At 37.5% G+C, this 15,410-nt stretch overlaps 1 protein-coding gene across 1 annotated transcript; it reads left to right on the top strand.

Annotated features, from left to right (window-relative positions):
- Window positions 1–6,355: 6,355 nt before the first annotated feature.
- Window positions 6,356–11,357, top strand: LOC141388564 (uncharacterized). Its single transcript, XM_073958481.1, has 2 exons — window positions 6,356–8,674; window positions 8,775–11,357. The coding sequence occupies exons 1-2, from the start codon at window positions 7,205–7,207 to the stop codon at window positions 8,823–8,825; spliced, it is 1,521 nt and encodes a 506-aa protein (XP_073814582.1). The 5' UTR covers window positions 6,356–7,204; the 3' UTR covers window positions 8,826–11,357.
- The last annotated feature ends 4,053 nt before the right edge of the window (window positions 11,358–15,410 follow it).

Genomic DNA, 15,410 nt, shown 5'->3' on the forward strand with positions numbered 1-15,410 from the left:
AATCACTCATAAGCTAATATACTCAAAAAATGTGGATCAGTAAAAAAATAGAATGGATGATATGTAAATACTTATTATGGATACACTTTGCGCTGGTGGCTAGTGGGCAGTTGGCTGCTGGAAGAATATCATCATACAACTGGACTACTACTCGTTGGAACACCATGCATAATAACACGTAACAAGTTCAATTTTACGTATTTTGCAATCAGTTAGTGTATCCAAGAGATAACTTCCACCAAGTCATCTGTTGCTGCTGAATTTTTGATGATGGAGTTAGGATGAAATTCGGGTCATTGCCTCATCGGTGACATCAATTATGGGCTATAGTAGTATGTAATTGATTTTATGTAGATCCTCAAAGGCTAGGCTTACACAGTGTACTGATTTTTTAGGCTTTTATGAATATGGATCTTGGATGTCACTTCTGATAGTTGGAAGATTGATACAACACGATAACTGGTTATGTAGGTTTTCATTAACAACGGAATAGACTGACGTGCTTGATTCGTGGCAATGAATATTCAGCTTGATGGTTATGCAGAGCGTTTATAAAAGACAAATATAAAGTCGTCACACTACCCTGTGGGCAGTGTGAATTTGGGTTGTAAGACTTTTCTTCTAGCGCTAGTGGCACTTATTATGAAAACCAATTTGCTTCGTGTTTAACCGTAAACAATACCACTATGTTATTGGGGCATATTTTTAAGAACGTTTTTTCTCACCTTCAGACTTGTTGTCTTTTATTTCAAATGTGTTTAAAATTGAAAAATAGTACTAATTTCACTAGGAAACTGTGTGATGTAACTTTGAAATACCGATTATTTTTTAATATATCTTTGATCTTTTCACTTAGAGAGCTTGTTAGGAAAGGAAGTTCAAAAATTTCAAAAGATCTATGCAACTTGTTACCTTGAAGTTTAGCAAAGTTGACAAATACGTCAAAACATAGAAATTTAACAGATTGTGTTGCCACCTTTAGACTTTCTTCTCATAGTTGCACCATTTAGTAGTAAGTATTACAAATGAAGCCAAATACAGAATTTGATAAAATTTTTAATAATTATTAATGATTTTTGCAATATTAAATACAATAGTTTACATTAGAAGAAATCTGGTTTATTTATGAGGGTTTGTTTTCAGTGTTTGTTTTTACCATCAGATATGCTTGACAAACATATCGACATGTAAGCAGGGTAACAAACCATTTATGATCTCTAGCTACAGCTGAAGTCACCTCAGTACAGAAACATTAGATCAAAATAAAGAATGACTAAAATGAGATAACTTTAGATTTTGTTGATAACTGTCAACATTTTATCATTTGTTTTGATCCATTCACAACAACTAAGCATTAGTGTACTGAATTTTGATAGTATGTTATGGTTTGTGAAATTTGTGTTCAAAGTTTTTAGTGGAATTTAAAAGCTATTAATCAGAATGGGAATATAAAAGAAATATATGGGCCAAATAAGAAAGGAGCAATATCTGGATACCAAAAATAAGTTGCTGATAATAAGCCACTGGATTTTATTATAAAGAGTAATAGTCGAAATGAAGCTGACGCAGACTGAGAGGATGCAGAGCAAATGTTTTGGTTTTTTGATGAACCATGAATGAAGAGGTAAATTGACTGCAGAAATGTAAGATATATGAAGGTGATTTTGGCTATTTAAGAAACGTGTAGTTTTAAGTAGATATTAGCCTTCTACAAGTAAGTGAACGTTTCTTTTTCTGCTTCACAATATATCGAGTTTAATAAACGTACATTACAAAACCAGGTAATTTGCCCAATTTTGGAGGCAAATAAACAGGAATAAGGACGTTTATGAACGTATGTCCTTTGCATGGAATGTACCGATTAATTTTCCATCCAAATCCTCGAGGATGTAATAGTGACTCCCGAGCTTCTCTCGGACCTTCGCCTTTAAAAATATTGGTGCTACCTTAGCATTGAAATGTTTGTCCATGCTACTCTGTGCAAAATTTCGTCTATAGACTTCTTGTCCCACATTAAAAGTTTCTTGACGAGTGCGTAAATTATATTGTAACTTATTTATCTCGTAAGCAGATTTAATGTGTTTTTTTATATCCGGCCGAAGTAGCTGTAATTGGTCGTCATGTGACACCTTTACTGAGGGTTCATTTAGGAGATTTAGCTTTTTTAAAAGTCATGTCAAATCCAAATACCGCATGATAGGGTGAACAGTCTATCGACTGGTGATAGGAATTGCGTAGAGCGCAACTAATAGCCGAAAGATGTTCATCCCATTGTCGATGATCATTTTTGAGATAAGCCCTAATGCCAGCGATGAGAGATCTATTGACTCTTTCGGAGGCATTAGACTGCGGTGAGTATAATGCAGTGTATATATGGCTTATCCCCAAGGCGGTAAAAAATGCAATTATATCATTTGCGCGAAACTGACTTCCATTATCGCTTATAATGGTTTCAACGCCATATATATTGAAAATTTTGTCCTTTAGAAAGTCTTGGATGGCTTTAGACGTGAACTTTTTCAGTGGACAAAGCCAGTGAAATTTAGTTAAGTGATCGAGTACGATTAATAAGCCTATATTTCCAGTTTTACTTCTGGGGTAAGGTCCTAGGATATCAATATATATCCTTTGGAAATGACGTATTGATATTGACGGGTTACCGATAGGTGGTTTCATAACAATGTTAGGCGCTTTCGTTTGCTTGCATATTTCGCACTGTCTGATATAATTTCGGACATCTGATACCAGACCTGGCCAAAAAAAGTGTCTTCGAAGAAGCTGGCTGGTTTTGTTCATGCCTCCATGAAAATTAACTGGTGTATCGTGGGCCACCGAAATAGTTTTGTTTCTTAATCGTAGAGGAATCCATAACTTCCACGCTTGCTGCTCTTGAGCCTCGTCTCCGGTATAATGCTGTGTTCTATAATAAACATATTTATCCACAACTTTTACATCCGGGAAGTTTGCCTGGTTCTGGGATACCTTTTCGATAAGACTTTTGTAATCTTCATCCTCGAAGAATGGCGATTCTAAATCAACTTCTGGTTCTGACATTTGAATACTCAGTACTTCGCCTTCGGGTATCCTTGAAAGGGCGTCTGGGACTATATTTTCTTTCCCTTTCCTATGACTGATGTTAAATTTATAGCTTTGCAGCTTAAATACCCATCTAGCCAACCGGCCAGTTAAATCGGGTTGCCGCATCAGCCAAATCAAACTCGAGTGGTCTGTCACGACTTCGAATTCTTGGAGTTCCAAGTAACAGCGGAACTTTTTAATCGCCTCGATAGCAGCAAGGCACTCTCTTTCTGTGACGCTGTAATTACGCTGGGAAGAGTTCAATTTCTTACTCATATAGGCAATTGGTTTTTCATGACCTTCGTCATCTAATTGAACAAGAACTGCCCCAATGCCGTACTCACTGGCGTCACAGTGGAGGTAGAATTTCTTTTTAAAATCCGGGTTGGTAAGTACAGGTGCTGTGGTCAACAAAACCTTGATCCTTTCGAAGGCTTTTTGGGCCTCACAAGTCCAAAGGAACTTCTTTTTCGTTGAAACCACATCTGTAATGGGCGACACTTCTGTGGAGAAATTCTTAATGAATCGCCTGTACCAACCTGCTAATCCAAGGAATCCTCGGACCTGCTTTAGGTTCTTTGGTACAGGCCATTGGGTTATTGCAACAATTTTCTCATTATCAGTCGTTATTCCTCCATTTCCTATGACATATCCTAGGTAATTTACTTTTGTGACACAAAAGTGACTTTTTGACACATTTAGTGTCAGATTTGCTTTCCCAAATTGTGAGGATATTCTCATTAGAATTTCGATGTGAGTTGGAAAGTCTTCTAAAACAATGACTAGGTCGTCTAAATATCCGAAGACACTATGGCGGAGATCGGGTGGAATAATTTCATCCATGAGACGACACATTGTTTGAGCTGCGTTACACAGCCCGAATGGCATGACCACAAATTGGTACAGAGGCCTTCCCGGAACTGTGAACGCAATCAAATGTTTCGACTTTTCGTCCAACCCGATCTGCCAAAAAGCGTCTTTAAGGTCCAATTTGGATATAATATTGGCCTTTGGTAACCGCGCAAAAATTCCTTCTATATTCGGTAAAGGATATGCATCCTTATCCGTCGCGGAATTAAGCTTTCGGGCATCTAGGCATAATCTTACTTTATTGGGCTTGACGACTAATCCCATTGGCGAACTCCACGGTGAGTTCGACGGTTCTATAACACCTAGTTGTAGCATTCTGTCAATCTCAGCAAACATAAGTTTTTCCACTGCTGGGGAAACAGGGTAAAATATTTGTTTGATGGGATTGGCAGAACCTACGTTTATTGTATGTCTTAAGAGATTTGTTCGACCAAGTCCTATCGTCTCAAAATTAGGAAAAAGTTCTATAATGACCTGTAACTGCCGCCTTTGAGAATCTGTGAGAGGATATGTGTCTGGATTGGAATCGTTTTTGGTATGGACTAAATCGTAACAGTCAGAAATGTTTGAGAAATAGAAATTAGCGTCTTGTTGTTTTGGATTGATAGTGCAGTTGGATGTTATTATATCATCTGATTTAATTATATTGGGAATCAGATTAAAAATACGACAAAAATCAATCCCTAATATTAGTCGTTGCGAAATGGTTGGTATTATAAAAAGTCTAAGCTCTTTAGATTGGCCTTTGAATGTGATATTTAAATTAATCCATCCGATGACCTTCTGTGAACTACCATCTGCGGTTTTCACAGAAGATTTTATTTTGTTGAAGTTTGGATATTTTTGGGAAATCTTTAGAAGCCAAATCTGATCCAACACAACTAACGTTTGCACCTGTGTCGATCAGTCCAAATTCTTCACAATCCAAAAACGATACTTTTGCATAATATCGTAAGTCATTCGGATTGGATATAATTGTCGATACTACCAGCTTCGAACACAGCTTCTTCATTCTATAGAATTTCTGGTATCTTAATGTGGAACGTTTGGGTTTTTTGATTTGTAAAGACGAAATTTCAGAGTCATTAAAAATCTCATTTCGTTTTTGGAAATATAACTGCCATCTAATGTGGTATGGAAATTTTGGGTAAAGTATTTTTGACGTTTGTGTGGCTTCTTCTGTAGCCTCATACGTCACTGGTCTTTTTAAAACCGAAATGGGTTTTAAATTGTCAGAATTATTGACGTTTTCATTTGTGCTGATGTTTTCAGAAGAGTAATTCTGACGTCGATTGGAAATATTAATTGAATTATGATCATCTATGGTATTTTGTCCACCTGAGGACAGAAACTGTTCAAGTTTTTTGAAGGATTCTGTTTTCGGTTGGCACACTTAACGCAATTTGGCTTGTAGGTATTTTTTGCACCGCATCCGTAGCAGAATACGGTTCTTTCCCGAAGGCAATCTTGCCAATGATGCCCTACTATATCGCAATTCCAACAGGTAGAAATTTGCTCGGGTTTTTGAATAGCCTCTACCATATGCTCAGTGTTTTCCAGTGATGGAGTAAATTCATGTTCGTCTACTTCTATTTCAGAAATATTGCGACGTGGCATCTGAAATGGTCCATTGCGGTTGGGTAATGTTTTCCTGACGTAGTCGTCGTTGAAAAAATTTTCTCGCATTTGGACTAATTTACGAAGATGTGAAATTGAAGTAATAGGGACATACAGGAGATCCTGGCGAATGTCAGGACGAAGATTTCGTGCTACTGTTAAGTCACCTGATGATGCTGCTGATGTCACTGAATATTTGTATTTTTTTTTTTGTCCCCAGGGCAAAACATCACTTAATATTCAATATAATTAAATATTTGACATTACTAAATATTTCGTTAAAATTGTTTTGATTCATTCAATTAATTCATTTAAATTGTTTTTTACATAAATCTATTTGTTTTCCATTCATATTTATGTTTAATAATTTATATCGGAAACTTAGTTAATTTCATCTTATTTATTTGATCACAGCACAACAAGTGCCACCCTAATATAATTTTGTCAGTCTTCTTTCTGTTATGTACTTTAAATTCGCCCAACAGAGAGAATAACAAGCAGTGGTTGAATTCGCCCAACACAGAGAATATGAAGCAGTGTATTGTTGTTGTACAATTTGGTTCATCACTAGAACGATCAACCAGCAATGCATATACGCACATATGTATGTATAAACGTACATACGTTTGAGTGCATATTTTTCTCTATGCTGTTTTCTCTGTCGTTGTTGTTTTCTCTGCTGCTGGCTATTGCAAAAATATGTATGTACATATTATCCCGCTAGCCCGTTTTGGTTCGTAACACGCAAAATTAGAGAAATAAATTATTACTTTGGAAACATTGAAAGCGAATGTGTTTTAATTTGGTGACGGCAGTAAGGGCAAGGTATTAAAGTAAAAAGTGGTTAACTCGTGTACATCAAAATAACCAAATTCAAAGGCAATCATCAATTGAGCTAAAGTGAAGATTTTGGAGGCAGTTTTAATACAATAATTTCATTAAGCAATATTTGTTTGGCCTTACCCATTAAGGCAGAGTTATAAATCTCATACCAACGAGACAAGTGCTGTGTGAAACAACAAGTTGCCCATACATTGAGGCAGAATTGTATTGGAGAAGAATTGGTGGATCCATTAAATGTTTGCTCGAGAAACAACTACCTTTGAGGAAGAATAAAAGGCGATACATAAGAGGAGTTTGGTGAGTTGCCCCAGAGACATTACACAGAGTTTACACACACAGTAAGTTAAACTTATGTACCATTTGCATACTCAAGTCGGACCCTTGAGTTAGGAGTTTGGCTTATCGCATATAGGGCTTTCTCCGGGATTGTCAAAATAGGCAATCCTCAAACATTGGCGACCGTGACAGGACATTTGTGAAATGTCCTCATAACCTCTTTTTTGCTGTTTTTTCATCCGAGTGCATTTGGTTTTTGTTGTTGCCCCGCTACTGCTTCGTCATCCATAATTCTGCGCCATTTGCAAAATCTTAAAGCATTTCCTTTACATAAGAAACTGCTTCTTCGTGTTGCTGAAAACAAAATTTAGAGTGAGACTGCATTCTCATCTAAACTTTTCATAAATATTTTCTCCATTTTGGATTTTGATTGGATATTTTTTCGTTGTTGCGCAACATAACCTTTTCCGAGATTCTGATATATTCTTACTCAAAAAGAACATAAAGAAATTATTTCAAAATGACTGATGACCAAGGTCAATTGTCTCAAAGGGATACATCTCTAGAAGAATTGAAACAACAGCGTGGCTCTTCAAAGGGTAGCATGACACGGATCAAAAATATAATTGAATCCAACAGTTCACTGTCTCATACTGAACTGGAGTGCAGATTGGGAATCGTTGAGTCGCACTTTAAGCAGGCGAGCTACTACCAGAGTCAAATAGAAAAATTGTCTCCTAAGGACACTGGTAGATCTGAAATCGAAGAGCTGTACATTACAGTTAAAACAAAAATTCTTACCCTGATTGGTCAAGGTAGACGTTCCAGCATAGCTGAACAGTCATTTGTGTTTCCTCAGGCCCCATCTAGTAGACTGCCTAGCCTAAAATTGCCCAAGTTTGATGGGAAATACCTCGAATATAAGAATTTTATAAACACATTTAACAATTTGGTCCACAATGACCCTAATATATCTACCTCGGAGAAGTTTAATCACTTACTCTCTTGCCTCAGTGGAGAAGCTCTTGCCACAATAAGGGCGTTCCAAGTCACAGATGAGAATTACCCTAGTGCTCTCAAAAGATTAAAGGAAAGATACGATAATGACACTTTGATTTTCCTCGAAAATGTCACAACGATGTTCGAACTTTCAAAATCCTCAAAACCTGTTCCAAAGCAACTGAGGAATATTGTAGATACAATTTCTGCTTTGTATAGCTCGTTAAAATCCCTTGGCTCATTTGAACAGATTTGTGACGCATTCATAATTCATCTGGCGATGAGCAAGGTTGATTCAGAGACCAAACAACGGTGGGATGAATACATAGATTACTCGAAATTACCCTCTTGGACTGAGTGTTGTTCCATGTTGGACAAACGTTGTCAACAATTGGATGCGCAGTGCCGAAGGTCCTCAAAACAGTTCACCCCTGCTACAACAGCCAATTACTCGCATAGTAATCAAAAGCAACATTCATTTGTCACCAAAGCTGTGCCTCAACATTTCGTTTGCAGTCATTGCTCGAAATCGGGCCATTCAATTTCAACATGCCAACGTTTCATTGTTCTGACTCAAACCCAGAGATTAGAACAAGCGAAACAACAAAATCTTTGCCTCAATTGTTTAGTGAAAGGCCATACTTACATACAATGCCCCTCCAAATACTCATGCAGATTTTGTAAACAACGTCACCATTCGCTTCTCCATAAGCAAACAGAAGATTTATCATGCCCTCAAGAAGAGTCTTCTTGCTCTGCTTCTACACATAGCACTTTCCAAACTAATCATAGCCCAAATGGGAGTAATGTAATTCTCGCCACCGCATTGGTATTGGTTAGCAACTGTGAGGGAGAATATCAGCTGGCACGAGCTCTCCTTGATTCGTGCTCACAAGTTAATTTTATGAGCGAAGACCTTTGTGGCTCTCTTAATTTAAGGAAACTCACAGATTCTACAAATGTCTCAGGAGTTGGCTCTTCAAGATTTAAGGTCGGTCATAAAACACAAACAACAATAAGATCCCGCTTTAATAACTTCGACTTGTCTCTGGAATTCCTCGTCTCTCCCAACATCACTGGCTATCATCCAGATGAAGACATTTCAATTAATTATTTTAATTTGCCCTCTAACATCGAGCTAGCAGATCCAGAATTCCATCGTAGACGAAGAATTGATATGTTGCTCGGTGCAGAGTCATTCTTTGCACTTTTGTCAGCTGGAAAAATTTGGCTTGGCGATAATTTGCCCACCTTGCAGAGAACTTCCTTGGGTTGGATTGTCTCGGGGAAGTATACCAGTAATATAAAGACATCACCATGTAAAGCTACCTACTCCGCCGTAAAAACTTATCATGTTTACCAGGAGCAAAATCCGCATATTGAAACCGTTTCGAATATGGATGTAGTTCAAACCGAATTTCAATATACTTCCCTTGAAGAAAATACATGCGAAGAGCAATCTTCAAACCCAGTATTAACTTGTTCCGATGTACGAATTATAGATAAGTCACTCATGAAAGTTTCTACGAATACTCCTGAAGATTCCGGAAATATTACTCAGCTTCAAAGCATCTATGGGCAAAGAGATTTAAATTCAAAATCAAATAATAACTCACAATGCCCGAAGGAAGATAAGAAATTAGACGAAACGTCTCAATTCATCCTCACAAACATACAGTCTCCTTACGGCAACATGCCACACTACAACGATCTTCGATACAACGATGTCTCAAGAAACATGCGTAAACTTCTCCAATCGTCAGGTCGAACGCTTTCACCGCAGTCGCTAAAAGGAATTATTATTATGGTAGGTGCACCAATTCAAACTCTGCTAATTATTTTGCCTCATTTCAGATGTCATGGCTATAGTTTGACAGCTGATACAGCCAAGAAGTATCGGCTGATGATGGTCCACCGAGATGGCACTCATCATCTCAGCATTGCTTTAAGTGATTTTAAACAGCGGTTCAAAATATTTGCGCTTTACACCAGAGCTGGCTTGTCCCCACAATCGGATTCTGGAATATTTCAATTTGCCTCAAACGCAGGTTCCAAAGCATACGAAGAGAAAATAAACGTCGTGACAAAGAGTCTTTATGCAAATGACTTTGTCTTTCTGGAATACATTTGCGGAGATATGATGGAAATTCCCTCTGACTCAAACTTTGGCTTCTCCAAGCGGCTACGTTTTTGCCCCGTATCGAAATCATGCGAAGAGAGGATGAAAGGAGTAAAACATGATTATGACGTCACTTGCATGGCGGTTTGTTCAAAAGATGATGACTATTTCCTCTTTGAGTTGGCACCCGTTAAAATGTATTGGCATAATACAGAAACAAGTGATATTTCTCGAACGACAACGCTCTTTGAGAGAAGAGGTTCAATTAAACCTCTGATTATACATTCATTCAAATTCTTACTCGACAGTTATTGCTGTGGAAGATGTGGTTGGGATGAACGTCTTCCCAAAACTGTTGGTCTGCTATGGAATATAATTAAGACAAATTATCATGATGTGCCTCAAGGGAAATATCCTCCGTTGCTGGACACATCCGATGCTCACATTCCGGCTTATGAATATTTCTTTACACATCATTTCACCGTTAAAATATTCACCCCACATCCATTGACGCGATTTTGGAAGTTAATGGAACGAGACCTTGCATACCCTATCTATGAGCTTAGTGTCTATTCGCATACACCAATGTACGCAGTTTTAAATTGCTTGGTATTTCTAGGTTGCTCTTTGCTCCATACTCCGCAATCATTTTGGCTACAACTCACTCTCTTCTTCATACACCCACGTCACAAATGGCCAACTAATTCCAGTCTAACAAATACCAAACTTGAGATGCACTTACGAAGATGCAAAACTGCCTTAACATTGAACTTCAATAAAGTTTTCCAAGCAATGGAAACTTTATGGGGTTATCAAAAACGTTTAGAAGTTTGCTTAATTTGCCTTTTAAGAAGAGTTCGCCGTACAGCCACAGTTTATCCAAATGATGTGATGGTTTATAAAATTGTGTGGACGATTAACCAGCATGAGATCGTTCTGAAAGTCTATGGAGTTCAACGGGGTGGATTTGTTGCCCGAAGGCTATCATCTAATGCTCTGTGTAAAGACGATATTTGCAGATTTGGTGTGATGCACACAATAACTATAAAACAGATACTTTCAATGTCTATATTTGGCTCTTTCAAACAAGGAATTCAAAATTTGTTTGCCACATGTCCTTGCTGCATGAGACTAGCAGCTCATCAGTGCCAACTGTGTTTGCTGTACAGACCAAAAAATTTGAATCATATAAAACACAACTTCCTCAACTTCCGCTGGTCGTACCTAATTGTCACAAGTCACAGCAACTGTCCTGTTTACACATGTGTTTATCTATTGGTAATTACCCATGGACAAGTCGCATATTATGTGCCAGAAGATGATATTTACATACGAGTGACCGAACCAAGAATTCATCATTACGTCGTCTTGCTCAGGCGTAGAGTTCATCCCAAGAATAATAGTTTGATTGAAACCAAGGGTTTCAATGGGGCCCGGCATGTTAAGTCACCTGATGATGCTGCTGATGTCACTGAATATTTGTATTTTTTTTTTTTGTCCCCAGGGCAAAACATCACTTAATATTCAATATAATTAAATATTTGACATTACTAAATATTTCGTTAAAATTGTTTTGATTCATTCAATTAATTCATTTAAATTGTTTTTTACATAAATCTATTTGTTTTCCATTCATATTTATGTTTAATAATTTATATCGGAAACTTAGTTAATTTCATCTTATTTATTTGATCACAGCACAACAAGTGCCACCCTAATATAATTTTGTCAGTCTTCTTTCTGTTATGTACTTTAAATTCGCCCAACAGAGAGAATAACAAGCAGTGGTTGAATTCGCCCAACACAGAGAATATGAAGCAGTGTATTGTTGTTGTACAATTTGGTTCATCACTAGAACGATCAACCAGCAATGCATATACGCACATATGTATGTATAAACGTACATACGTTTGAGTGCATATTTTTCTCTATGCTGTTTTCTCTGTCGTTGTTGTTTTCTCTGCTGCTGGCTATTGCAAAAATATGTATGTACATATTATCCCGCTAGCCCGTTTTGGTTCGTAACACGCAAAATTAGAGAAATAAATTATTACTTTGGAAACATTGAAAGCGAATGTGTTTTAATTTGGTGACGGCAGTAAGGGCAAGGTATTAAAGTAAAAAGTGGTTAACTCGTGTACATCAAAATAACCAAATTCAAAGGCAATCATCAATTGAGCTAAAGTGAAGATTTTGGAGGCAGTTTTAATACAATAATTTCATTAAGCAATATTTGTTTGGCCTTACCCATTAAGGCAGAGTTATAAATCTCATACCAACGAGACAAGTGCTGTGTGAAACAACAAGTTGCCCATACATTGAGGCAGAATTGTATTGGAGAAGAATTGGTGGATCCATTAAATGTTTGCTCGAGAAACAACTACCTTTGAGGAAGAATAAAAGGCGATACATAAGAGGAGTTTGGTGAGTTGCCCCAGAGACATTACACAGAGTTTACACACACAGTAAGTTAAACTTATGTACCATTTGCATACTCAAGTCGGACCCTTGAGTTAGGAGTTTGGCTTATCGCATATAGGGCTTTCTCCGGGATTGTCAAAATAGGCAATCCTCACTGGTCTTTTTAAAACCGAAATGGGTTTTAAATTGTCAGAATTATTGACGTTTTCATTTGTGCTGATGTTTTCAGAAGAGTAATTCTGACGTCGATTGGAAATATTAATTGAATTATGATCATCTATGGTATTTTGTCCACCTGAGGACAGAAACTGTTCAAGTTTTTTGAAGGATTCTGTTTTCGGTTGGCACACTTAACGCAATTTGGCTTGTAGGTATTTTTTGCACCGCATCCGTAGCAGAATACGGTTCTTTCCCGAAGGCAATCTTGCCAATGATGCCCTACTATATCGCAATTCCAACAGGTAGAAATTTGCTCGGGTTTTTGAATAGCCTCTACCATATGCTCAGTGTTTTCCAGTGATGGAGTAAATTCATGTTCGTCTACTTCTATTTCAGAAATATTGCGACGTGGCATCTGAAATGGTCCATTGCGGTTGGGTAATGTTTTCCTGACGTAGTCGTCGTTGAAAAAATTTTCTCGCATTTGGACTAATTTACGAAGATGTGAAATTGAAGTAATAGGGACATACAGGAGATCCTGGCGAATGTCAGGACGAAGATTTCGTGCTACTATTTCGATTAATTCCGCTTCTAGCATTGGTCTGGGGAGTTTGTCCACCACCATTAGGTTTTTGCTTTCTGGCACGAATCTCCTCTCTCATGTCAAAGTATGACTTGAACTCCTTGTACTGGTCCTTGAGCGCTTCACAAAAGGTGTTCCATTCGATGGACTTAACCTGTTTATGATAGCACCAGTACCAGTACCAGTCTCTGGCTTTCCCGGTCAAGAGACAATTTAAGTTTCTACATATAACACTATAGTCTCCATTAAAATAATCTGAGGTCAGAGATCTTAATCGATATAAAAACTCTTCAATTCCCAAACCATTTGTGGAACCGTCAAACTTTAAGTTCCAGTTTTGCAACGCAAAGTTAGAAGAGCAATTTGAATATGAATTATTCGCATTCGGGTACTGTTGTGGTACGCCATTTTGGCCTGTCTGTGTCTGCTGTTGCATGTTGTAATTCCTATTCGATAGGGGTACCTGTTTATTGCTTTGCGGAAGATTGGTCTGAGATAAATAGTTCAAGTTTTTGGGAATTGGAACATGATGTGAACTTGGTATATTAAAATGCATTTGTTGCTGATTAGTATTACCCTGAAATGAAGACTGTCAATTCCTTGGTTATTCGGACTTATTTGCTGTGTTGTTGTTGAGCAGAAGTAGGTTGAGGATTCGTACTACAATTAGAGTTGTTTAGATTGCCGTTGCTATTGGCATTACTATTCCCAGGAAGAAGATTTATGTTCTGCAATATCTTAGTCAGACTAGCCTCAACGAGTTTTTCTATTTCACCACACTTATAGCACTGTTGGTGTTAGTGGCTTGAATGGGAGAAAATAAATGGGGTGATACATCAGCATTTTGTACGGATGTATCCGTGCTTTAAGCCATATTAGGTGCAATAGGGTTCTGATTTGAATTGGAATTGTCCTAAAAAAGGTTTCTAACATAACTCCACGTTACATAGTGTTTCGCCATTGCTCCCCTACCTTTTCCTCTTTGAGCACTTGGCTTATATGGCGGAACAGTTTTAGGTGGTACAACAACATCCCTCGGTTTACCCATACCACATGGCCGTTTGCAAGTGGGACATACTGCAGACAAAGACATGTAAGTTTCAACACACGGTCGGTGAAAGGTATGTAGGCATGTGTCTGGATTGGAATCGTTTTTGGTATGGACTAAATCGTAACAGTCAGAAATGTTTGAGAAATAGAAATTAGCGTCTTGTTGTTTTGGATTGATAGTGCAGTTGGATGTTATTATATCATCTGATTTAATTATATTGGGAATCAGATTAAAAATACGACAAAAATCAATCCCTAATATTAGTCGTTGCGAAATGGTTGGTATTATAAAAAGTCTAAGCTCTTTAGATTGGCCTTTGAATGTGATATTTAAATTAATCCATCCGATGACCTTCTGTGAACTACCATCTGCGGTTTTCACAGAAGATTTTATTTTGTTGAAGTTTGGATATTTTTGGGAAATCTTTAGAAGCCAAATCTGATCCAACACAACTAACGTTTGCACCTGTGTCGATCAGTCCAAATTCTTCACAATCCAAAAACGATACTTTTGCATAATATCGTAAGTCATTCGGATTGGATATAATTGTCGATACTACCAGCTTCGAACACAGCTTCTTCATTCTATAGAATTTCTGGTATCTTAATGTGGAACGTTTGGGTTTTTTGATTTGTAAAGACGAAATTTCAGAGTCATTAAAAATCTCATTTCGTTTTTGGAAATATAACTGCCATCTAATGTGGTATGGAAATTTTGGGTAAAGTATTTTTGACGTTTGTGTGGCTTCTTCTGTAGCCTCATACGTCACTGGTCTTTTTAAAACCGAAATGGGTTTTAAATTGTCAGAATTATTGACGTTTTCATTTGTGCTGATGTTTTCAGAAGAGTAATTCTGACGTCGATTGGAAATATTAATTGAATTATGATCATCTATGGTATTTTGTCCACCTGAGGACAGAAACTGTTCAAGTTTTTTGAAGGATTCTGTTTTCGGTTGGCACACTTAACGCAATTTGGCTTGTAGGTATTTTTTGCACCGCATCCGTAGCAGAATACGGTTCTTTCCCGAAGGCAATCTTGCCAATGATGCCCTACTATATCGCAATTCCAACAGGTAGAAATTTGCTCGGGTTTTTGAATAGCCTCTACCATATGCTCAGTGTTTTCCAGTGATGGAGTAAATTCATGTTCGTCTACTTCTATTTCAGAAATATTGCGACGTGGCATCTGAAATGGTCCATTGCGGTTGGGTAATGTTTTCCTGACGTAGTCGTCGTTGAAAAAATTTTCTCGCATTTGGACTAATTTACGAAGATGTGAAATTGAAGTAATAGGGACATACAGGAGATCCTGGCGAATGTCAGGACGAAGATTTCGTGCTACTGTTAAGTCACCTGATGATGCTGCTGATGTCACTGAATATTTGTATTTTT

Source organism: Musca autumnalis, unplaced genomic scaffold (genome assembly GCF_047663935.1).
Source record: "Musca autumnalis isolate F117 unplaced genomic scaffold, ASM4766393v1 scaffold_96, whole genome shotgun sequence".
NCBI classification, from domain to species: domain Eukaryota; kingdom Metazoa; phylum Arthropoda; class Insecta; order Diptera; family Muscidae; genus Musca; species Musca autumnalis.